Consider the following 26,590-nt stretch of genomic DNA (forward strand, 5'->3'; position numbering starts at 1 on the left):
AACACCAAACAGATATAGTTTATTAGATAAATTATAAAAATCGATTTTGCGAATTTATTTTATTTGTTGATAACCTCTAGAAGTTAAAATATTTTGTGGATTGTGGATAGGGGACCAAATGAAAGTGGATAAAACTAGCGTGAAAAAAAGCGTTGAAAGAGGGAGGAAAAAAAAAGGGTGCAGAAAAAGCAACAAAAAAAAAACAAAAAGAAGATGAAAAAGACAATAAAAAATCTGAAAAAAGGCTCCAAAAAATGCAAATAAAAATTATAATTACCTGTGAGAACGCTCGAGCCCACAATAACTACTTTTGTCTTAAAAAAAGCACAGAAGTGACCAGAAAAACAGTCATAAACGGCAACAAAAAAAATCTAGAAAAAACGCAAACAAAACAAAACGAAAAATCACGACAAGAGGAAGGGAAAACAAGGCGACAAAAAAGGGTCAAAAGAAAACTAAAAAGAAGGTGAAAAAAGAAGACACGGAAAAGTTGACCATCAAAAGGGCATAAAAAAAAACAATTATTTATACAAAAGCTCCGAGCGTAAAATAAACTAATATTATTTTACAAAAGCGTCAAATAAAACATAGAAAGGCGCCAAATGGAAGTTACCAAAAAAGAATGTTAAAAAGAAAAGACAATAAAAAAAATCATCAAAAAAGTCGAAGAAAAGGGAGAAAAACGAGACGAAAAAATGCGACTCAAGAAAGACAAAAACAAGGCACAAAAAATGAGAAAAAAAAATAAGAAAGAAGAAGAAGAAAAAACGCGACAGAAAAAACAGCACAAGAACGGGAAAAAAGTTGACAAACAAAAGCTAATGATATACCTGTAAAATGGCAGAGCGTAAAATAAAGTAAAAATCGTAATGATAAAAACGAGACGGACACGTACAAGAACAAAAAGGTAATAAAAAGATAACAAAAAATTGCATAAAAAAAAAGGCACTCTAAACATCGTGGAAATCAATAATGAGAGAAGGAGGCTACAAAAGACGCGTCGGAAAACGACTAAAAAGAAGATGGAAAAAAGTTAAAAAAAGCGTCAAAGAAAAGCAAAAAGGTACAAAAAATTGCTAGAAAAAGGCGATCAAAACACAAGCGAAAAACGGTATCCAAAAAAAAACAGACGAAAAAGGTCACAAAAAAGTGATAAAAAAGGGAAAACAAAGCTAAAAAAAAAGATCTCAAAAAGGCCACAAAAAATGCGGCAAAAAAGGCGGTAAAACAACAACTAATCACTTCTAAAAAAACTGTGAATAAATACCACAAAAAGCGCCAAAACAAGTCGACAAAAAAATGCGAAAAAGAGACATAAAGAAATGTAGAAAAACGCGACAAAAACAACGCAAAATAAGGATCAAAAGAAGAGACAATGAAAGCAGAAACAAGGGGACAAAAAATATCAAAAAACCATATACTTATATTAAAAAAGTGCCAAAAGCGACTACAAAAAAAAGTCGAAAAGCATGATAACGAGACGAACACGTACAACAACAAAAAAGGAAACAAAAGGTAATAAAAAGATAAAGAACAAAAAATTGCATAAAAAAGGCACTCAGAAGGTCGTGGAAAATAATGATGAGAGAAGGAGGTTACAAAATACACATCGGGAAATGTTAAAAAAAAAGGTGTAAGAAAGTTAAAAAAGGGGCCAAAAAAATATAAATGTAAAAAAATTGCTAGAAAAACAAAAGCGGACAAAGTAACCAAAAAAAAGAGACCAAAGAGGCAACAAAAAAGTGATAAAAAATGGAAAACAAAGCAAAAGAAATCTCAAAAAGGCCAAAAATACGACAAAAAAAGCCGGTAAAAAACTAATTACTTCTAAAAGAGCTCAAGCATACAATGAATTACTATTTTACAAAAACTGCTAATAAAGACCACAAAAAGCGCCAAAACAAGTGCACCAAAAATGCGAAAAAGGGCAAAAAAAAACGTTAAAAAACGCGACAAAAACAACACGAAAAAAGGGATCAAAAAAAGGAGACAATAAAAGCAGAAAGAAGGGAGAAAGAAAATATCAAGAAAACCACATAACAAATGCGACGAAAATAAAATTAATTGTAAATGGCCTGAAAATAAAAAATTATTTACAATAAACATGACCACAAAAAACGAAAAAAAGAATAAAAATTAGGAAACGAAAAAGGAGGAAAAAGTACAAGAAAGACCACAAAAAATGGGAAAAAATTTTTACAAAAAAATATAACAATAATTTTTTTTTTTAAAATCGGAAAAGATCGATACAAAACAAGATGAAATAAAGCAATAAAAAATAGGGGACCAAAAAAAATCGCAAAAAAGGTGATGAAAGAGGAAGAAAAAAAGGCTACAAAAAAAAACGAATTAAAAAACGAAAACAGGCGAAAATAAGGCTACAAAATGTTTAAAAAAAAGGCGACAAAAAAATGCAAAAAAAGGCGATAAGAAAAGGGATAAAGCAAGGCTAAAGAAAACGACAAAAATACGCCAAAAAAACGAAATCCATCTAAAAAGGCTCAAGCATAGAATAAACTATCACTATTTTCCAAAAATGACCGAAAAAGACCACAAAAAGGGTCAAAACAAGTCGACAAAAAAATACAAAAAACAGACAAAAAGAAACGGAAAACAAATAAAAAACACGACAAAACAACACGAAACAAAGATTAATAAAAGAGAAAATAAAAGCAGAATAAGCGAAAAAAAAAAACTCAAAAAAATCATAACAAATGCAACAAAAATATAACTAACTGTAAATGGCCCGAGAGTAAAATAAATTATTTACAAAAAAACAACAAGACAACAAAACGAGCGCAAAAAAGACAATTGAAAAAACAAGATAAAAACAAGACAAAAAGAGAACAAAAATAAACGGAAAATGGGAATAAAAATTAGAGAAAAGCAATGGACAAAAAAAAAAGCACAAGAAAGACTACAATAAAATGTCAAAACAAATTTACCGAAAAAAAGTAAAAAAATCGGAAAAAATCGGTACAAAGCAAGATGAAATAAAGCAATAAAAAATAGAAAACCAAAAAACGACAAAAACAAAGGTGATGAAAAAAGGAGAAAAAAGGCTACAGAAAAACGCATTAGAAAAAATCGAAAGTAAGCAAGAAAACAGATAACAAAAAGTTAAAATAAGGCGACAAAAAAGCTATGAAAAAAGACTACTAAAAAACGCAAAAAAGCGACAAGAAACTGGATAAAGTAAGAGTAAAGAAACCGACAAAAAAGATTTCAAAAAAAGGCACAAAAAATTCAACAAAAATAAAACGCAAAAACTAATTATCCGTAAAAAATGCTCGCATAGAATAAACTCAGTATTACTATTTTACAAGAAGGACCAAAAAAGACTGCAAAAAAGCGCCATAACAAGTCGACAAAAAAATGCAAAAAAATAGACAAAAGGAAATGGAAAAATAAAAAAACGCGAGAAAAACAAACCTGAAAACGATTGCAAAAAAGCGACAATAACAGCAGAAATAAGCCGACAAAAAAGAAACTCAAAAAAAATATAACAAATGCGAAAAATCTATAATTAACTGTAAATGGACCGAAAGTAAAATAAATGATTTGCAAAAAAGCATGGCAACAAATAAAGCACCAAAAAGTAGTTAAAAAGGGGTGATAAAAGCAAAACAAAAAAACTCAACAAAAAAAAAGGGAAAAAGGAATAAAATTAGGAAATAAAAAGGGCAAGAAAAGAAGCGGACAAAAAAATGTCAAAAAAATTTTACCAAAAAGAAGAACAAAAAAAGTAAAAGAAATCGAAAAAAATGGCTACAAAACGAGATGAAATAAAGAAAAATAAAATAGGGGACCAAAAAAACGGCAAAAAAAAGAATAAAGTGCCAAAAAAGATTAAAAAAGCACAAAAAATGCCACAAAAAAAGACAGTAAAAAACAAATTATCTGTAAAAAGGCTGAAGCATAGAATAAATTACTAGTATTTTAAATAATGGCCAAAAATACAAAAAAGCGCCAAAACAATTCGACAAAGACAGTACGAAAAAAACGAGACAATAAAAGACAAATCTCCAAAAAGGGCCATAAAAAATGCTACTAACATATTATAATAAATTGAAATGGCCCGAGCGTACTTGCAAAAAAGACAACAAAAAAAAGCACCAAAAAGTAGTTGAAAAAACGTGATAAAAATATAACAAAATAATGAAAAAGAACAATAAAAAGTAGGGAACAAAAAAAGATATAAAAAAAGTACCACAGACCACAAAAAAGTGACAAAAACATCATGAAACAAGATAATAAAAAATAGGGGACCAAAAGGTGACAAAAATTTAGGTAATGAACGAGAGAAAAAAAAAGTCTAGAACAAAACGCCTCACAAACAACAAAAATAGACGAGAAAAAAGACAATAACAAAAATTAAAATAAGGCGACACAGAAAGCTATAAAACGCAAAAAGTTCGACAACAAGAGGATAAAGAAAGACTCAAGAAAGCGACAAAAAACGATCTCAAAAAAGAGGATAAAATGATATAATCACCAGAAAACGGATTCTTGCGCGTAAGGCGGCAAACCAGCAATTGAACCTCGCGTCGGATCAATTTACATTCAGGTGGCTAACAGTACTATACAAAAAAAGGTTAAAAAAGACAACAAAAAAGCAACAAAAAGTTCCAAAAATGAGGTAAAAAAAACAACAGAAATCAATCAAAAACGACACAAACAAAAACAACAAAAACAAATAAAATACGAATACACTGATTTAGATCTTAAGTACTTTGTGTATTTTAGATACGATTTATACAGCAAAATTTTGAAATAACGTCACGAGCAGATAAAAAAAAATTGATTAGCGATTTATCAACGATCACTTTAAAACATTTTGTGGATTTCAGAACAGCCGGTTTTATTGTTTAATAGTTAAATTGATAAGTTTGGTGCACTTTTTTTTTCCAAAAATGTATAAATCGAGGTATAATATATAAAAATAAGGGCACACTAATAAATCATATCTACAGAAGTATGAAATTCAATTTTAGTAGGATTTGCTTACCAAAATTTTTAGATGACGCCATTAAAGTATTGGTGGGGTTAATCAGTCAAATTTTGGGTAGTGCTTCATCATCTTACACGTTATTGCTATAACACACCAAAAATTTGGGGGGAAATGAGAGTTCTAGTGTTCCACGCTCTAGAGAATATAAAACATCTAGGAAACCTGAAATTAACAATATGTCAAATGGACTTAATTTTACTCGGGAGTTCAAGGAGAGAAAATCAATTTTGAAGAAAATAGATTTTTTTAGAAAAAAAAGACTTTTATTGGTGTTTTTGATGCAGAACCCATATTTTTCCTCCCAATGTACATTTTTACCACTATTTCTTTTGTGTTAAAATTATAAACACCCGATTTGTAAGATTATTTAAAACCACCGACCTAATAAACAATAGATTTATTGATCTCCAACATGTACAATAGTATTTATACAGTAGTAAAACAATAAGTGTAAAGTGTGCATCTAATAAATCCAAAAATTGAAACTTCATCCGACCTCCAAACTACCCCCGGCATTCCTGAAACCAAAACACAAAAATCAAAACACCAAATAACAACCACCCTTACTACGATTTCAATAACAAAACCGCACCGCTGCGCCCACTTGTCCCGTCGAATTAAAACTACCCGAACAGAAGAATTTAATATAATCAACCCCTCGTGTTTTCAATCACATCAAGGGTGGCTCTGCGGATCACCGCGCGACTGAAGCGGGTGTGCATCCGAGGGGTGATTAGACGCGCTTGCACAGGTGTCCCTCGACGGTTCCAGTGGTCCCCGAGTTTCCCCTTGTCGATGTGGCCGCACCCCCGCATTTTTGGGACCGCAGACGGCGCGCGTGCATGCAGGAAATGTCACGGTTCGCGAAAATCGCGGAACGATTCTCGGGTGTTGTGTAATAATAATTTGTTTTGAATGGGTTTGTTAAGGGTGGTAATGGGGGTGTTGTGGTGATACCCACCGTTAATTAGTTTTGGATTGTCACTGTTGTGGTGGTTGTTGTTGTTGCTGCTGTTGTTGTTGTTGTTGTTGTTGTTGTTGTTCAGCAGCCACTTGTTCGGATATTTCTTTTTGTAGTTTGAGATGGTCGGCGAGGAAAATATCTCCTTGGGTTGGGCCTTCTTCTTCTTCGCTGGGTGGAGAACGCGGGGTCTTGTTCAGGGCTTTGTAGATTTCGGCTCGGTTTTCGAGGATTTCGCGGACGATGTCTGTAAAACGAACGAAAAATAATAGATGAAAACAATTTTTGAACATTTTTTTTAACCAAACTGGAATTTTTAGATTTTATTTTGAGTTGCCAATACGAAACATACCACATACTAAAGTATGTAGCGGAGGTTCTAGCTCACTTTGTGGGAGGAAAATATGATTTCGTACAATTACTCGGCTTTTGATCACATGATTCTGCGCATGTGTGGCTTAAGTACTCAGAAAAGTTAGGTTATAAATATAACCTTTTAATAATAACAATGAAAAATTCTGATTTAATTTAAATGTCACTAGCAACTACGTCAATTTCGACAACCGGAAGTACGGTGAGATGACGGTTCTACCAACTTCAAGCAAAATTTATGGATATTTGTTATCTTATTGGTATAACGTCAATTTTTTTTTTAATCGGGAAGCTAAATTTCAGGCCATATTGGAGGAAATTTTGACGAGGTTAAAGTGTTGTCAAATTCGTTTAAATGTAAAAGAACTTGAACGTCGTATTTATACGTAAAAATGAAATTTAATATTTTTTCCGATAAATAAATAAATAATAATAATAATAATTAAAAAACGTCAAATCTAGTTACTGCCAACGAATTGATATACTTTGACAAAGTAAAAAAAAATTCTAACAGTTTTATATTTATGTTAATTTTTATGAGGCATACAACCTCCGAAACTACTGGACCGATTGTTGTCAAATTATATGTGTATGTTAGAACTATCGTGTAGATGGTAAACGCTAACTAAAATTTGCCTAATCATCCCGACTCAACCCCTAACAATTTGAGGACATAATCTCAACTTCTCTTGGTAAACATCATTTAAATTTTATAAAATAACGTACTCCTATACATTTGGTTTATGAATTCGTCTTGATTTTTTACCTTAGACATCTAGATTTTCGCAAAAAAAATAAGAACTCTTACGTGTAGTAAACTCTGTGGCCGTGCCATAGACTAATAAATGTCCCTTTTTTCATTTCTCAAAATTATTAAATTTCTAAAAAAATTCTCGAATTTTGTTAAACATACACTAGAATACAAGAAAATTTAAAATTTTCGTAATATTTATTGTCTTCTCAGGTTTCAAATTTTTAAAATTTTCATTTAATTTACACTTAACTCATATTTTTTTTAATTTTAGAGCTTCACATTTCTGTGACATTCATATGTAAGATAAATATTTTAGAAAATTTAAGCTTTTCAAAATTTTCGTCTGTAATTAAAAAAACACTTTCGCCGTTAAAATAAACACAAAGTTCAACTGAATTCAAAGAAAATTTTGATCTTTAGTTAGCAGTCTTCAAAATCGTGAAGATGAAAATTTTTGAATTTTTTAAATATGAAGTATAACAGAAGAATTTACGAAAGAGTCAAATTTCCCTAACATTCGTATTCAACAGATAAATTATAAATTATGAGAAATGAGTGATTACGAAATTTTTCGATGAAATAAAAAAACTTTGAATTTTATAAGTTTTCAAAATATCTGAACATTTACATATTTTGGTTTTCATAGTCTAAGCATTGTTGTTTTTCAAATTTTCAAAATTGTCGAAATTCTCATAAAATTTTTAAATTGAAAAACCTTCTTTTAATTAATTTCTTTCACTTTTGGAGCTTCACAGTTTCGTAATATTTAAATGCAAAGGTTTCTAATCAATATTTCAGGAATCTTTGACTTTCAACATTTTCATCAAATTTGAAAAAAAAAACGCTTCCTTTTATGAGCAGCACAAAGTTCAAATTTGAAGAAAGGTCTTTTTTGTTTTCAAAATTATGATTCATAATTTTTTAAATTTTCGTAATATTTATTATCTTATAAATTTTGGGAAAATGCGATTTTCAAATTTTCAGAATTGCCGAAATTGTCACGTTTCAAATTTTTAAAATTTTTGATTAAATTTACACCAAACTCATAAGAAATGTTTTTAATTTTAGAGCTTCGCAATTCTGTGACATTCATATGTAAGACAAATATTTCAGAGAATTTAAGCTTTTCAAAATTTTCGTATGTAATTAAAAAAACACTTTCGCCGTTAAAATAAACACAAAGTTCAACTGAATTCAAAGAAAATTTTGATTTTTAGTTAGCAGTCTTCAAAATCGTGAAGATGAAAATTTTTGACTTTTTTAAATATGAAGTACAACAGAAGAATTTACGGAAGAGTCAAATTTCCCTAACATTCGTATTCAACAGATAAAATATAAATTTTGAGAAATGAGTGATTACGAAATTTTTCGATGAAATAAAAAAAACTTTGAATTTTATAAGTTTTCAAAATATCTGAACATTTACATATTTTGGTTTTCGTAGCCTAAGCATTATTGTTTTTCAAATTTTCAAAATTGTCGAAATTCTCATAAAATTTTTAAATTGAAAAATCTTCTTTTAATTAATTTCTTTCACTTTTGGAGCTTCACAGCTTCGTAATATTTAAATGCGAAGGTTTCTAATCAATATTTCAGGAATCTTTGACTTTCAAAATTTTCATCACAATTAAATAAAAACGCTTCCTTTTATGAGCAGCACAAAGTTCAAATTTGAAGAAAGGTCTTTTTTGTTTTCAAAATTATGATTCTTGATTTTTAAATGTTTTGAAATTTTTAAAGTACGCGTAAGAGAAGTTTTGAAAATACTTGAATACTTGCATATTTCGCCTTTCGTAGCCTAAGCATTATTTTTTTTTTAAATTTTCAAAACTGATAAAATCATCAAAACATTTTTAATTTTTGGAATCTTCATTCAGTTATTTTTTTTCTTTTAGAGTTTCACAGTTCCATAATATTCATATGCAAGGCTTTCTGACAAGCATTTCAGGAATCGTAACGTTTTCATTTTATTGGAAAATTTATGGCTTGCAAATTTTCTGATGAAAATTAAAAAAAAGATATTTTTGTCTTTTAATTAGTGAAAAATTTAAAGAGAAAATTTTCAAACTATAGGAAGATTTACATATTTTGATTTGCGTGACCTAAAAGCTGTTGTTTTTTCAAATTTTCAAAATTGCTAAAATTCTCATCAAAATTTTTAATTTTTAAAATCTTCATTGAAGACTTTCATAATTCCATAATATTCATTAAGCAAGGTTTTCTAATATATATAATTTCAGGAATCTTAAGAATTTCAAAATTTTCATGGAAACAAAAAAACTTCGTTTTGTGAGCAACACAAAGTTCAAATTTGATGAAAAGTTTAACATACAAGGTTTGAAATTTTTTTTAATTTTCATAATTATGACTCTTAAATTTTTTGAAATTTCTATAGTGATTCTTAAAAAAAATCATATTTTCGTAATATTTGTCTTCATTATCATAACTTATAATTTTTTTCTCAAATTGCCTCTTGAAATTAAAAAAAAAAACTATTTTATTAGCCTTTTAATCAGGATAAATGTAAAATCTGAAGTGAATTTTGAATTTAATAAATTCCCAAAATACATGAATATCTGCATATTTTCCACTTCATAGCCTAAGCACTGTTGTCATATTTTCAAAATTTTCGAATTTCCCATAAGATTTTCATTCAATTTAGACCTAAGTCTTTATAATTTTGTCACTTTAGAGGTTCACAATTTCATAAAATTCACGTGAAGGTTTTCTGATAAATATTCCAGGAGTATATTAAGATATTCTAAATTTTCATCGAAAATCAAAAAGTGTTTTCTTCCAACTTTTACAAGGTTTAGTTTTCAAAATTGATTCTTCAAATTTTTCAAATTTTATAACAATCGTGTTCGATATCATAAATTTTGTGCATAACAACATGTTTGCCCTTTAATTAAATTAGCGCTACTATAAAATCTGAAGACAATTTTAAACTTTAATAAGAGTTTTCCAAATGTCTGAATATTTGCAGATTTTAATTTTTTTTTTAATTTGGAAACAAATTTTCAGATTTTCAAAATTTTTATATCCATTATAATGTAACAAAGTTTCGTATTTTTGGAATATTCGTCTTCATTATTATCGAAATATTTTGAGAAATTTATGATTTATATTTTTTTATGAAACAAAAAACACTTTTTGCTTTTTGATCAGTGGTTAGTGCAAATTTTAAATCTGAACACGATTTTCAATGTTTATCAGTTTACTGACTTCATCTGTATTTTTTCCCATGTTTTCAAAATTATCGAAATTTTCAAAAATAAGTATAAATTTTTTTTAAATCTTTAAAATTATTCCAAACTAATAAGATTTTCTTTGGCATTCGAGGTGTTAACATTCCATAATTTTCATATATATTGAACGAAGGTAACGATGAATTCGAGAGTTTAAAAAATTTCAAAATTTGCGAAGAAAAAATCACCAAAAATTACTTTTATCATATTTTCAAAATCGTCGAAATTTTCAAAAATATTTCAATTGTTAAAATCTTCTTTGAAAATAAGCCAAAATGATCAAATTTTCTCTGATTTTTGAGTTTCAAAATTCCGTAACACTCCTAAGTTAACAAAAATAAAAATGTGTTTTCTTCCAACTTTTTTTACAAGGTTTAGTTTTCAAGATTGATTCTTCAAATTTTTTAAACTTTAAAAATGCACGCCGAAATGTAAGAAATTTTCAGATTTTATAATTGTAACATTCGTGTTCGATGTCATAAATTTTGTACACAAAAAACATTTTTTGCGCTTTAATTAGCGCTACTTTAAAATTTGAAGATAATTTTAAACTTTAATAAGAGTTTTCCAAATGCCTGAATATTTGTACATTTTATTTATTTATTTTTTTAATTTGGAAACAAATTTTCAGATTCTCAAAATTTTCATAGAAAGTAAAAAAAATGTTCGTTAAACCTACACTATATCTATTAGAATGTAACAAAGTTTCGTATTTTTGGAATATTCGTGTTCATTATTATCTAAAAATTTTGGGAAATTTATGCTTTATATTTTTTTTATGAAACAAAAAACACTTTTTGCTTTTTGATCAATGGTCAGTGCAAATCTTAAATCTGAACAAGATTTTCAATGTTTGCAAGTTTACTGACTTCATCTGTATTTTGTCCCATGTTTTCGGAATTTTCAAAAATATATATATTTTTTTTAATCTACGTTAAAATTACTCCAATCTAATAAGAATTTCTTTGGTATTCGAGGTTTAACATTCCATAATTTTCATATGTACTGCCTTGCAAGGTAACGATGAATTCGAGAGTTTAAAAAAATCACAATTTTCGAAGAAAAAAAAAACGCCAAAAATTACCTTCTTCATATTTTCAAAATCGTCGAAATTTTCAAAAATATTTCAATTGTTAAAATCTTCTTTGAAAATACGCCAAAATGATCTAATTTTCTCTGATTTTTGAGTTTCAAAATTCCGTAACACTCCTAAATTAACAAAAAATTCGGGAAAATTTCAAAAATTACAAAAAATTACATCGGAATTTTGAAAAACATTAAGATTTAAAAATTTTTTCAAAGATCCGCCCCATTATTTAGATTTTCTTTAGTTATAGAGTTTCAAATTTCAGTAGTGTTCATATGCATTATCTAGTAAGATAACCACTTTGGGGTTTTAAAATTTTCAAAATATTCTTTGAAAATGTAAAAAAGCCCTTCCTTTTGAATTCTGAGAACAACTTTGGTTTTTGTTTCATAAAGACTTCCTACACAAGAAAAATTGGTCGAAGGTTATGTCGACAGAACTTCCCTCGCTATGGAATTTTTTTATACTTTAGAGGTCATGACACGTCGCGAAAAGTTCCGCCTATGGACTCGATCACCATACTTCCTTGGCTTACGCTCGGACATTATTTCTACATTTTTTATAATTAATATTGCACGTGTACAACGTGTCGGAATTGACATACGTGTCTCTGCTGAAATATTAATCCAATGGGAAAACTCACTAGAAATATTGTGATTTTTCAAAGACAGTTTTCAATTTTAATCACCTGGGTAAATAATGTTGGGTTTTTAATAGGGCTATATTAAATGCATAAAGGACAAATTTCTAGCTATTTTACTTAACCTTAAGTTAAGTTTCTGTAAAATATGAAATCTCCAACTCTAAACATGGTTGAACTATGAATTCTCAAATATGACCGTTCTTCTCACAAAAATGAAAATATTTGGAAAATTGCTGATGAAAAACGCTGTACTCTGAAAAAATATATAGGACATTTCATTAAATAAAAAACTTTTATATCAAATCTTTAAAATTCTGAAAAATTTAAGATCTTTTTTAATAGTATATTTTTTAATAGTATATTATAAATGCGTCATTTTCTGTTAATAAACTGTTCGCGCATCCTGTAAAACCCAAGAAGCCCAAATTATCATTACTCCTCCTTCTAAATAAATTCCATCAAACTACATATAATTGATCTGATTACCTGTAAGTACGTCCCTGCTGCTCACGATCTCCTTCAGCTCGTGCGTGACCTCCTTCATCAACCACGGCATGAACGACTCGTCAACATCTAAAATTAAGGACAAATACACATAATCTATCATCAAACTTTGAAACTTTCCCCATTAGTTATACCTTGTCTGATGTTGCACACAAGGAACCCTTCGTCCTCCAGTCCCTCCAAAACGGACGGAAGCAAATCGGCAATATAACCCTGCATCAAAACGGACGCCGCTATTCTTTCTTCCATTTCTTTCTGCAACCTCACTCCTTCTTCGTACTCTTTCATTCTCCTCTCCTTCTCCTTCTCCAATCGCTTTTCCCGTTCTTCCAGCCGCTGCGTCTCAGCTGTCTCCACAGACCTGATCTCCAAGAACCGCCTCTGCTGTTCCCTCAAAGCCGCCAATTCTTCTTCTTCCAACACTTCGATCAAGGCTTGTTCGATCGTCTTCCCGACGAGGACTTCCAGGATCGGCGTTACTTCCATGTCGAAGTCGAAGAGCTGTTATATCAAAAATTATTTATTCATCAAAGAATAAGATAATCCAGAACTTACATCCCCTGGATCAATCTGCGTCGTCGCATCGATTCCGATTTTTGCAGGGACGTAATAAGGAGACAGAGGCCGCTCGTACAGCAGTTCCGTCTGCGTGCAGATATCCGACGTCGGCGGATTCTCGAAGATCTCCTCCAGGTACTGTTCCGTCTGGACCGGTTCGTGTTTTCTCCCTGGCACCGGGGGCGGCGACCCGAGACGCAGTTGGGCGGCTCTGACTTGTTGGTTCTTGGCTTTCCTGCGGGCGAGGGCTCGCCGCCTCGCTTCCGCCGCCCGAGCCGCCGCTGACTCGCCGTCCCCCTAAACGGACGGATTGTTTTAATGATGGGTGACTCGTTCTATTTTTAAGTGGTGTGGCGGGTATAGATCGAACAGAAGCGATGGGTTTGTGGGGATTTTCCTAAAGCTGTGGAGGCGGGGCGGCGGCGGTTTTTATTTACAGTGGACAGTAGAATGTCGATTAGTTGGGTTGATGATGGTAATGTTGTCTTGGAGGAGTTTATTGTGGGGTTTGATGTGTGTGAAGAGTTTAAAGTAGCGACTGGGCAGCCATTAAAGTAGTTGTCATAATGGAAGGGAAATCGATAGTGGTGGATATTTACAAAAGCATAAACGATAATATTTTAGGAAAAATTGATGTTTTGACAAAATTTTCTTGTTGATCGTGGACTATTTATAGGAACTGGTAGAAGCCACTATAAAACTAAAGACACTAAAGTTGAATTATGTTAACATTTAACAAAAAAGAAGTAATCTAATAGTATTAAATTACAAATTGTATTAAAATAAAATTTTATAAACTACAAGTTACAAAGCTCATAATCAAAAATTATAGACCTTCTGTCTAAGCTTGGAAGTCGGCAAACGATGAACAGGGGTCGATTCGCCTTAATTTGTAACGATTTTAGCTGAGATGGGTATAAGAGTGACGTCCAGTAAAACAATATTAACTTGTGTTTTTAGATCGGTATACATCATGAAATTATTTTCTGTCAGAATTTGGTCGAGTAAATACAATTAGTACAACCCTGAAATTTACGCAGATTTTATTTAAATAACCCAAATATATTTTGTTACATCAACGACTAACGCACTTTAAAAAAACTTAATTTGACTAAAATTATTTTGACAGAACTTTCGTGGCTTTTGAAACACAAATTTTGAATTAATTTTACAGTTTAATAAAGGTTTATTGATCAATGTTTCAGGAAGACAAACATTTATTTTTACTATATTATTTTGTTCTGTGAGTTGAAAAACAGCTTTTTCAAAAAATTATAAACTTTTTTATAAAGAAGCGTGCTAAGCGTATGTTTCAAATGAGTTTTCCTTTTAGTAAATTTTTTCATGAGGTTATCAACATTTTTGCAAGGATATGTATATCAATTTGGGTAGGTGTAATGTAATATTTTTAATAATAACAATATTTCCAAATTTTCAGCAAAATGGAATTTCTCATTTAATTAATAAAATTTTCATTAATTTTGTGGGTCACCCTGTATAAGCAATTCTAAAAAATATTAATGTAATGATAAATCACAAGTATAGAGTCATCATATTTTGCAAGACTTCAGAGCGTTCAGTTTTACAGTTTCATCAGAATTAAATTGTAAAATGTTATTATACAATTTTGATTTTTTTTTCAAAACTCTTGAAATCTCGGGTAAAAAACGAACACGCATTCATAAACTACACGTGTAGGACTATTATGTTATTTTATACAATTTAAAACCCATTTACAATGTACAGTTTTTGTGAGAATGATTATCGTTTTACCAGCTACATGATGTTTATATTGCACATATAAAATATGACAACGATTGGTCCAGTAGTTTCAGAGATAATCTGTTTAATAAAAATTGACACAGACGATGGACAGACAGACAGACAGAGAGACGGATGTTTTTGTACTCTGGGGGTCATAAAGCATAGAGAAAATCTAAAAGTAACCGGCGTAATTAAATGTAAAATCAAAAAAATTAGACAGAACTTCCCTGGCCCCTTAAATACAGGCAAAAAAATACAGATTCTTTGAAAGTAATAAAATTTAATGTTGCAAATTTAATTTTTTGTTATTATAACAACTATAATTTAAATCAAGATATGCGTGGACTGTTGAAGTATAGCTAAAGAGCATGCTTTGTGCATTTTTCAAGTGAGTTTTTCCATAAGAAAATTTTATAATGACACTTTATCAAAGACCATAAATCCATTTTAATAGTTGCAATGTAATACTGTTATTGGTATACAGAACTGTATACACAAATTTTCGAGAAAATGGAGTCGTTCAATAAAATAAATTTCCTCATTCATTAGTTTTTTCAGTCACCCTCTATATCTAATTCTTAAAAATATGAATGTATTCATAAAACATACGTATATTTTTTATGACGTCATCAATTTTTTGGGAAGAGATAAACAGATAAATTTCGATTAACGATTCATAATTCTTATGATAATCTTACAATGTTTGTAATATTTTACAAAATTCGCATTAACGGTTTGAAAGTTGTTATACAATTTTCATTTTAGCATCTACATGATATTCCTAACATACATATAAAATCGGACGACAATCGGTCCAGTAGTTTCATAAATTATCTGTCCAATAAAAATTGACACAGACAGAAACGCAAAATCACGTTTTTACAGTCTAGCGGTTTGAAATGTCGAGAAAACATGAAAATGGAAAATCACAAATACAAAAAATTGGTCGAAGATTATTTCAACAGGGCTTCCATCGCACTTCTCTGAAAAATCATCTTTTTTTGCGATTTTTGTTTTCTGATAATCTCTATAAAGTAAAAAGCAGTGGCGTAAATAATGCTCTCACAGCTGATTTGACTTGAATTTTTCCTTCAATTTTTTATTCATTTTTTCAAGTTTTCAATTTTGAATTTTTCCGTTTGTAGTTTTTCTTTTCAATTTTTTATTTTCTTTATTTTTACAATTTTCAATGTTCCGATTTTGTAATTTCTTGTTTTTATCACGCTTTTATTAGCTTGGGTTGTATGTATCTATGTATGTATGTATGTAACGGAATCTTTGAGCTTAATTTTCATCGGTTTCTAAAAGTCTGATCATCTTGAAACTTTGCACACGTCTCAAGGATCGATGACAATGCAATAATTTGATAACAGTTTCCCATTATCCTTATTAGGACCGCCAGGATCCTCGATCCTACGGAGACCACTGAGTGGTTCTTTCTAGAAAAATCTAAATAAGTAATTAATTCCCCAATTTATGAATTTGTCGCAGACTAAAAAATGAAAAATAAATAATAGTTTAAAAAACTAAAAAAACACGCTTTTATTGCTAATCGAACTAAAAACTAGAAAATAATTTTTAATGACAGAGTTTAATATTACAGTAGTAGAAGATCAAACAATCAATCATAATAAATCACCTCAAATTAAAATTATAATAAAATTTAAGTTATTAACAGAAAAATTCAATTCAGAGTAAAAAGCGTGGGGTGCATTTTACTGCGGTTCATAACCATCCTCTCATAGATAGTTGCCAATAGAATGATTGTAATATTTAAAATATCAAGCACCCCACGCTTTTTACTCTGAATTGAATTATTCTGTTAATAACTTAAATTTTATTATAATTTTAATTTGAGGTGATTTATTATGATTGATTGTTTGATCTTCTACTACTGTAATATTAAACTCTGTCATTAAAAATTATTTTCTAGTTTTTAGTTCGATTAGCAATAAAAGCGTGTTTTTTTAGTTTTTTAAACTATTATTTATTTCAATTTCACTTTTTTACAATTTATCGTTTCGTCAGTTTTTCATTTTGCAGTTGTTCAATTTTTCGTTTTTTTTTTTAATTTTACGATATCTTTTAATGTTATCATTTTTAAATTTTCCAGTTTTCCGATTTTCCAACTTCTGAACGTTTGAATTTTCAGATTTTGCAATTTTTGGATTTGAAATTTCACGAGTTTTCAATTTTAATTTTGAATTTTTAGATTTTTCAGTCTTTCATTTCTTCAGTTTTTCGAAAAAAACCTGCCAAAATTATTGAATAATAGAGTGACTTTATGTTTTTTATGATAATATCTCTCGTTCTTTGCGCCAAAAATTTGTTGAAAGAAGACTACGTATATAAAAAAAAAACAAAAATTAAGCCCCACCCACCCGCCCCAATCTCAATTGTGATTAGTTTCATATGGTAATTTCTTGTAGAGAAATGAGGATTTTGCAAGGAAATTCCGCCCTTCAGTTCACGATGAATAAAACATTCATCACAATTGAAAAGGGGTGGGTGGGCGGGGCTTATATTTTGTCCATTTTTCTTAATATACGAAGTCTTGTTTTCCCAACAAGAAACTATTGAAAGAAAGCTCTATATATTAAAAAAAAACAAAAATAAAAATAAATACACTTTTGTGTGATTTATTCACAACAAGCTTTACACGCACATGCATAAAGTTAAAAAGTACATTACTAGGGCACAAATACTAAACTAGGGTTAATAATGCTACTTTGGGTATTTAAATAGGATTAAACAGGCCACATGCTGTAAGATAGACGGAAATGGGAGACCTACTTTTACATCGACAAAACACAAATTTGGTTATTTATCAAATCGATCAAATCGATCTTGTTACATTATTGAGTTTAAAGCCAACTTTTTTCCTTTTTTACGAGTGGAAGAAAGTTGAAATCTGTAGTCAAAATAATTTGACAATAATCCAAAAATACCACGAAAGCTATAATTTGTATTTTCTCAATATTATAAAAATCAACAGTAATAACCAAAAACGTTGACTTTTTCTAATTTGGGTAGCGCATCTAAATAAAGTACCTACTTCTTTAACTTCTCAAGTGTAAGCTAATTGTTGCCAAATTTTATACGTATCGTGTACGTGGTAAAACGCTAAGCAAAATTTGTTTGAACACACCGGTCCCACCAACAATTTGATGACGTCATTTAAAAATTTTGCATGGTAAATGCTATTAAACTTTATAAAATAAGGCATCCCGAGTTTCGCAAATAAATCAAAATTTAATAATAACAATATTTTGTACTAATATAAGAAGAACTTTCAGCAAGCGCTCAGATCTCACTTGTTACCATGAAACAAACATGTCTATAGGGGGATACAAATTACAGTTCATAACAGTTAAAGCAAAAAGCCGCATTTCGTAGCCCACTACAACCTGAAAAGTTTTCGAGCACACGGTACTCCTTGACATGAATAACTCAATTTCGCTTAATTTAAGATATATACGTAATATACATACGTATTATACTCGTATATGGATTTTTGTATGTAATGGGAGAATCATTTTTTTTTATTACTTACTGAAATAGTACGTTAAGTGGAAGAAACTGACAACACGGTCAATAATAATGTCAGTAATTGAACAGAAACTCGGTTTGTAGGACACAATGTTTAATCGAAAGGAACATTATTTGTTGTCTTGAACACAAAATACGGAGTCATACCAGAAACTAGAACAAGGTTTTTCTCTATTATCAATAACAAGGCTTGCCAAAAATTTTTTTCCTAATTACTACATAGACACATTTTTCCAGAAGATAATTAATGCTTTTTAAATAAAATTAATGATATTTACACGTTCTAGTCATCCGAAAATGATGAAAAAAGAGAATTTATAAACTAGCCCCTTTTTCGTAAAACAATGTATTAAAGAATCAATAAATGCGAAGGTGATTTATAGACTCACCTACTGCGTAGTCAGCAAAACTAAAATAACTCCGTTATGGACATGACAAGACAAAATTAAATTGATAAAGAAGAATGTAGATGACACAGACTGATATGCCGTAATGCATAAAAAGAGTTTATACTTCACAAGTTTATTATTTATTAAAGCTGAATAAAGCGTCCGGACAAGCCAGACGTGTATGGGTAAACGAACATAAATCAGTTAACTGGTTGTCCTAGATTCTTGAACAATTATTTGCGCGAAGATGAGCGATGATCAATGTACCATCAGCATCGGTGGTTCAGTGGTAGAATGCTCGCCTGCCACGCGGGCGGCCCGGGTTCGATTCCCGGCCGATGCAATTCTTTTGTACATTTTTACAATCTATTCTATACTTATACAGGGTGCCGCATCCAAGTCTGGATATAGGGAATTAACATGGGAATTTGTTTTTATTTTTTGATATCTCCCCAGATCACTTTAAAGCTATTATTGAGTGATGCATTTGTGGAGGTCGAAGAGGACTATCGGCCAGTATTTTTTTCAAATCGTTGCATTGCGCTCATTCACTGTAAAAAGGTTTTAAAAATCGTATTTTGAAATTCGCGCCCGATCCGATTTCTCACGAAATGTTCCGTCGCACCGTCGAAGTTCGGCGATCGCGTCTTTGGAATATCCATGCAAAATTCAAATGTCAAAGTGAAATTAGAAATTATTCTCAGAAATCAACGAACAACTCAAACTGAATTATTTTATCCAGTGTGATGATTATTGTAGGACAAATTAAGCGGAATAAATGAACAAATTGATCCATTCATTCGTCATAGTGCGCGACCCCGTCAAACGAGCCATCTCGAACTACACTCAGACCGTATCCAAAAAGCCCGAGATGAAGACTTCGAGCATCTGGTCTTCCTCAAAACCCCATCGGCAGGATTGTAACATGTCCTGGGAGCCCTCAAGCTAGGAATGTATTCGCGCTGCCTCACTCAGTAATCACTGAACGACTCAAATTGAATTATTTTATCCAATATGACGATTATTGTAGGTCAATTTAAACGGAATAAATGCACAAGCTGCACAGAATATTTTATTAGGTTATGTTGCTGGTGCTGGTCGAGTCTTTATTACTAAAATCTCATTAAAATCCCATGTTCTACTGAGATTAGATGAAAAAGCGAGGGCCCGCTTTTCTTATTGTGTGATGATAAGATTTACCATCAAAACAGCTGGCGCTTTTGAAGAGAACCTTTTAATGAACCATTTAGATAACTACAAATAACAAAACTTAACAATTGTTGATGAATGAAGTAATGAAACATTGTACGAATCTGGAGAAGTATTGCACTATTTTCAAGAATTGCTCAAAAAGACTGCTCTCAGCAGCTGTACAGTAAGTAAGCCGATCTTCAAAACTTCTACGCGTGTTGATCAGCATTTGCGTTGCAATCTGAAGACAATATTTGCTGGACTGCTTGTTTCAGCGCGTCTCTGTTTGTATAGCTGGTATTGTTTGAATACAGATGGTCATGAAGAAATCTCAAAAGAAAAAATTCCCAGGGATTTAGATCCGGCGAATGCACAGACCAATGGGGCGGTGCAAACTTTCCATTCCAACATTGCGGGAAAATACTGGTTCAAATAAACGACATTTATGCGTGCTGTATGGCTGGAGATTTGGTCCTAGATGTAAAAGACTTGCTGCAGATGCCGCACCCTTCGAGTAGTTGCTGAGCTAGCATATTGTCCCACTTATGAGCATTCAAACTAGATTCGATGAAAAAAGGTGCAATGACATGATGTCCTAGAAGCCCCAGTTATACACTGACAGTTGCACGCCATTGATAACGATAGTCATGGACCACGTGAGGATTGTGTTATGCTCAAATTTGATCGTTCTGACGATTATAACTTCCGCTGACCAAATGAACATTCGTCAGTAAAACAAATGTTCCTCAAAAACTCTCCATCAGCCTGGATTCTCTTAAGCATTCCTTCGTAAAACTCCCAACGTGGGAAGTAGTCCTCAGGCTTCAATTTTTTGTCATGATGTTTTTTGAAACTCTTCTATCCAATCTCTTTAAGATCCCTAGAAAACGTTGTGCCCACCTGATTTTATTGACTTTTTATCACCTTTGAAAATAAATGTAACTTTGTTTTGTGAAATATTATTTTTATTTTTGTTGTTGTTAACACAATAAACTAATAAAACAGTAACACAAAAGTTTCTGAATCCAAAAACACATTCGTAATAGAGAAAAATACTTTAAAATGTTGATGAGTCAATGTTCTAGATTTCTCTCTCAAAAATTTCTTGTAACGAACATGCTTCCAGGTGGCAAAAATTCCAGCCCTGCTTAACGAATGTAAACCCAATTGACTTCCAATCTTTAGTGATTCGAAAAAAAAGTGTGAAATTTTCCCAAATTACCTACTAATTAAATTAACCGTTGAAGAACAAGCAGGCCCTCGCTTTTTCATCTAATCGCAGTAGAACATAGCATAACCTAATAAAATCTTTTGTACAGTTTGTGCATTTATTCCGTTTAAACTTACCTACAATAATCATCACACTGGATAAAATAATTCAGTTTGAGTTGTTCGTTGATTTCTGAGAATAATTTCTAATTTCACTTTGACATTTGAATTTTGCATGGATATTTCAAAGACGCGATCGCCGAACTTCGACGGTGCGACGGAACATTTCGTAACAAATCGGATCGGGCGCTAATTTCAAAATACGATTTTTAAAACCTTTTTACAGTAAATGAGCGCGATGCAATGATTTGAAAAAAATACTGGCCGATAGCCCCCTTCGACCTCTACAAAGGCATCACTCAATAATAGCTTTAAAGTGATCTGGGGAGATATTATAAAATAAAAACCAATTCACATGTTAATTCCCTATATCCAGACTTGGATGCGGCACCCTGTATAACAAAGCTGAAGTGTTTGTTTAATTCAACGCGCTAATCTCAGAAACTACTGGTTCGAATTCAAAAAATCTTTTTGTGTTGGATACTTAGTCCATTTATCGTATCTACATATAGGCTATATAACATCACGCTACGATCAATAGAAGCGAAGTAGCAATGAAAAATTCGGAAAAACGGGAAAATTATTCCTCCTTTGACAGCTTCCGTTGTTTACGCTGCGGTTAAAGTTACGTAAAAATTATGTATGACGAAAATGTGCTCCTCTAAAAGTTCTAAAGAAAAGTCCGCGACAGCATATTTCTGGCTTTTAAGGTCGACTCAGTATAACTTTTTTTATGGTAATGAAATTTGTTCTAAAGTAATAATGCATCTATATTAATAATAAATAATAGTTTAAAAAACTAAAAAAACACGCTTTTATTGCTAATCGAACTAAAAACTAGAAAATAATTTTTAATGACAGAGTTTAATATTACAGTAGTAGAAGATCAAACAATCAATCATAATAAATCACCTCAAATTAAAATTATAATAAAATTTAAGTTATTAACAGAATAATTCAATTCAGAGTAAAAAGCGTGGGGTGCTTGATATTTTAAATATTACAATCATTCTATTGGCAACTATCTATGAGAGGATGGTTATGAACCGCAGTAAAATGCACCCCACGCTTTTTACTCTGAATTGAATTATTCTGTTAATAACTTAAATTTTATTATAATTTTAATTTGAGGTGATTTATTATGATTGATTGTTTGATCTTCTACTACTGTAATATTAAACTCTGTCATTAAAAATTATTTTCTAGTTTTTAGTTCGATTAGCAATAAAAGCGTGTTTTTTTAGTTTTTTAAACTATTATTTATTTTTCATTTTTTAGTCTGCGACAAATTCATCAATTGGGGAATTAATTACTTATTTAGATTTTTCTAGAAAGAACCACTCAGTGGTCTCCGTAGGATCGAGGATCCTGGCGGTCCTAATAAGGATAATAGGAAACTGTTATCAAATTATTGCATTGTCATCGATCCTTGAGACGTGTGCAAAGTTTCAAGATGATCAGACTTTTAGAAACCGATGAAAATTAAGCTCAAAGATTCCGTTACATACATACAACCCAAGCTAATAAAAGCGTGATAAAAATGAATCGCCGAAATGTATGTACGCCCATAACTTCAGAACGACTGCACCGAATTGGACGATTCTTTTTTTTACGTATTCCTTATTGTCAGGACGAAGTTTATATGTAAGAAAATTTATAAAAAATAAGACGGCTAAAAGATAAAAAAATTGTAAAAATTTTGCATGGGAATCGCCACTTCGAATGAATTTGAATAGTTGGCGTTCCTGACGGACCTGTCGCCTAACTGACGTGTCATACAAAACTATTTCTTCCGTGCGATTGTGGAAAGTATTATTGCATTTCAAGTCGTTGTTTGTTTTTTCGTAACAAAAAACGTCGTTTATTTTAAGAAAAGTGTTCGTTAAAGTGAATTTAGTTACGCATTGCGAAAGTTTCTTATTAATTTTGATCTGCCATTCTATTTACGTATATTCACTTTGTTGGTTTCGACAAAACCTCAAGCTTTACCGTTATTCGAGGATTTAATTTGAAATTTTCAGTATTTTAAAATTCTCAAGACAAAATTTACAGATTTGATTCAAAATGTCAAAATAATTCTGTGTCGTTTTATGAAGTTAATTACAATGCCGAGAAGACGACAAGCTGACATAGGTCCACGAAGTCAATCAAATGTGCGACGAACTACCTCAGGTGCAAACCGCAATGATTTATTTCATGGGTAATTCGGATATGGAAGTTGATCAGCGTTGTGCTCATAATCAACATAATCAAATATTGAAGTGACACATTGGGTGGTATGAATAAAACTGAGTGGATACTCATATTGGAAGTACGAAGTACCTACTTCATTATTACTCTTATATACCTGAGCATCTGCTCTATGTACTGAGTACCTACTTGGAAACATTGCATCTCCCCTGACACAAATTGAACATCTACGCGTTTTGTGTGCATTTAATCTAAAAATGAGCATCGGCGTGGCAAATGACTGAGCTATCTGTAAAGCAGCTTAGAAAACGAGTAGGATCGTTGTAAGAGTGAATTTTGACTAAACATGGCGACTTTCAAGAACCTGGAACGTCGTCAAAAGGTGCGTTCAGTTTGAAAAAAACATTAGGAGCGGGAATATCGAAAACTTTTCAGGTAATTAACTTTTATTTATGCATAAAGTGTGCAGTGCGTTTTTTCTAATACTGGTCATAGAGATTCCCATCTCAAGGTGTCTACCCCATACCAACTTATATTTTGGTGACTCGATTTTTGCCTTGATGGTAGAACACTGTCACTGCTTTCCTTTTTTGTTGTATCGAGATGCCATTTGAGCATCAACTGTTACCTAGTGAGGTATTAGCATCATCTAGAAAAACTAGAAATATTTTGATTTGATATTCGAGTAGATACTTCCTATTTCGAGTATGAGCATCTACTCAGTTTTATTTATATCAACCATTGTCAAAAAATTGATCGAACGTTGTTTCGACAGAACTTCCTTCGCACCAAAAGTATAATGAAACATATTCAGCATTTTCAAGTTGAGTCCTTTCTTCACACAATTTTGTGATGACCTAATCAACTTTTACGATCAGCACGTATACCACCTTGGATTGGTGCACTGTAATACTAAAAATAACTGTATTGTATTCCCAAAATTATCTGCAGAAATCGAGTGAGCCGTTTCATCAATTTTTTGGGGGGAATAAATAAATATTCTTAACAATTTACCATGCTCACAATAACTTTGAAAGGTCTGCAAGATCTCAAAATATTTATTTATGCAACTCTTGAGTTATTCAATAAAATAAATTGACCGATCCATACATTTTTTTGAGTCACTGTAAAAGCCAATCTAAAAAATATGAATGCAATGATAAATTACGAAAATATACTGATGATATTTTGCACATTTTAGATAGGATTTATTCGGCAAAATCTTGACGTCAGCAAGTTTTTGGGCTTGATAAACACATATATTTTGATTAAAAACCTACCATGTCAAACAGGAACTTCAAAACGTCTGCAATATTTCAAAATTCAATTTTGCAATTCTTGATTCAATCAATAAAATATATGGACTCAGTGATTAATTTTTTGAGATACCCCCGATAAGCAAAACTAAAAAATATGAATGGAATGATAAATCACAAGTATAGTCTCATCCTATTTTGGACATTTTAGATAGGATTTATTTGGCAAAATTTTGGGCTGACGTCATCAATTTCTTGGAGGGGATAAGTAAATTATTTTGAATAAAAATGTTTTATGCTTATCATATGTTTAAAACATCTGCAAGATTTCAAAGCATTGGTTTTGCAGATTCAAAATTAAATTGTAGGTGAAACGAAGTTCACTGGGTCAACTAAGTGCTAGTATTAAAATAAAACTGTTCCGGAAGATTAGCGTTACTATGCACATCGGTTATTCATCTGATAGTTTTCAAGTTCAACTTAACCTCACTTTTTCGTATAATAAAATGAATAAATTGATCAATAAAATACATGCGATTTTCAATACATTTTCTAATTTTTCAAGTGAACACCCGCTATAGTTTGAATGTTCAAACTCACTGGTTCTACACTACCGTAGATGCAACTTCATTTCCGGGAAGAATATTTTATGATAAAATTTTATTCAAGCGCTTTTTGTTAACGAAATACTTAAAAGCAGAGTACAAAATCCGCTGTCCCATTATTTTTTTCTTGCTAAGCTGCAATAATAATTAATGCTTTCACTGCACTGGCGGCCTAGAATTTCCTCAATGAAAGTATTCTAATATAATAAGTACCGTAAGCAATTTGCGGAATGAAAATGAGTGATTGTTCGTGTACTATCAGCATCGGTGGTTCAGTGGTAGAATGCTCGCCTGCCACGCGGGCGGCCCGGGTTCGATTCCCGGCCGATGCAACTTTTTGTGCATTTTTACAATTTAAAAAAAATCTGTTCAGGAAGAGTAGTTCATGTACCATCAGCATCGGTGGTTCAGTGGTAGAATGCTCGCCTGCCACGCGGGCGGCCCGGGTTCGATTCCCGGCCGATGCATTTTTTTTTACTGCACTTTTACAATATTTAAAAACAAATAATTTTTAATTTTATCCTATCACGCCAAATCATTACTTTGGCAGATAAAAATATCCAATTCTATGTAGCCCTTAGTAGATTGTGCTAAAATAAATCCTTGTTTTACGACTACTAAAACAAAAACTGTCTGGAGTCTGCAAAGATCGGCGCGGATGGAAAGGAAATCAGGGTTTAAAAGCCAAGTGTGGCTATTAGGCTTTCTAATTCAATGTATATTTTGCTTTATTTCTTCAATTCTTTAATTCTAGATTCATATAAAAATACGCATATTAAGGGAGAAGTAGCTCCATTGTACAAATCGTTACTTAACGATGGAATAAAAATGTGTGTTTCAACAAGAACTCGAAGTAAACGTTAATGTCTCGCACGATATTTATTCTTTAAAACTGGCCTTTTCGGCTGAAATAATTTGGAATATCAAATAGGTTTTTATCAATGTTAGTTATTTAAAAATTAAATCCAATTTTGATTTTTACATCATTACGCACCGTCGTTACGTGTACACAAAGATTTCATGTATTTTTTGTTGCACTGAGTTTGTAGATGAAGATGAGGGGACTCGCTAAATTGTAGCAAATGAAGAAGCCTGAAGGTTAGAATTTTGCGTTAATTTTAAAATGGGTGTTGTGTTTTTTTTAAATCTTTTTTATCTGTTACGAAGGCCATTTTGATC

The 26,590-nt window shown here is 31.3% G+C and overlaps 1 protein-coding gene and 3 non-coding genes across 5 annotated transcripts in view; 3 read left to right on the forward strand and 1 right to left on the reverse strand.

The window, feature by feature from the left end:
* Positions 1 to 5,393: 5,393 nt before the first annotated feature.
* The window catches only part of LOC135130104 (radial spoke head protein 3 homolog B), a 63,055-nt gene continuing 41,858 nt past the window's right edge, over positions 5,394 to 26,590 (reverse strand). For both annotated transcript variants that reach the window (XM_064057429.1, XM_064057428.1), the window contains 5 exons: positions 13,136 to 13,435; positions 12,715 to 13,081; positions 12,563 to 12,649; positions 5,973 to 6,219; positions 5,394 to 5,529 (listed from right to left, as the gene is read on the reverse strand). In XM_064057429.1, the coding sequence (XP_063913499.1) occupies positions 5,993 to 6,219; positions 12,563 to 12,649; positions 12,715 to 13,081; positions 13,136 to 13,435 (981 nt within the window). In that variant the 3' untranslated portion in view covers positions 5,394 to 5,529; positions 5,973 to 5,992. The remainder of the gene's footprint in view (positions 5,530 to 5,972; positions 6,220 to 12,562; positions 12,650 to 12,714; positions 13,082 to 13,135; positions 13,436 to 26,590) is intronic.
* On the forward strand, positions 19,113 to 19,183 carry Trnag-gcc (transfer RNA glycine (anticodon GCC)). The gene has a single exon. It is a non-coding gene; the product is annotated as a tRNA-Gly (tRNA).
* On the forward strand, positions 25,673 to 25,743 carry Trnag-gcc (transfer RNA glycine (anticodon GCC)). Its single transcript has one exon. It is a non-coding gene; the product is annotated as a tRNA-Gly (tRNA).
* On the forward strand, positions 25,808 to 25,878 carry Trnag-gcc (transfer RNA glycine (anticodon GCC)). The gene has a single exon. It is a non-coding gene; the product is annotated as a tRNA-Gly (tRNA).

This window comes from Zophobas morio, unplaced genomic scaffold (assembly GCF_036711695.1).
Source record: "Zophobas morio isolate AGI-343-1 ecotype UQ-CSIRO unplaced genomic scaffold, CSIRO_AGI_Zmor_V1 ptg000017l, whole genome shotgun sequence".
Lineage (NCBI taxonomy): Eukaryota > Metazoa > Arthropoda > Insecta > Coleoptera > Tenebrionidae > Zophobas > Zophobas morio.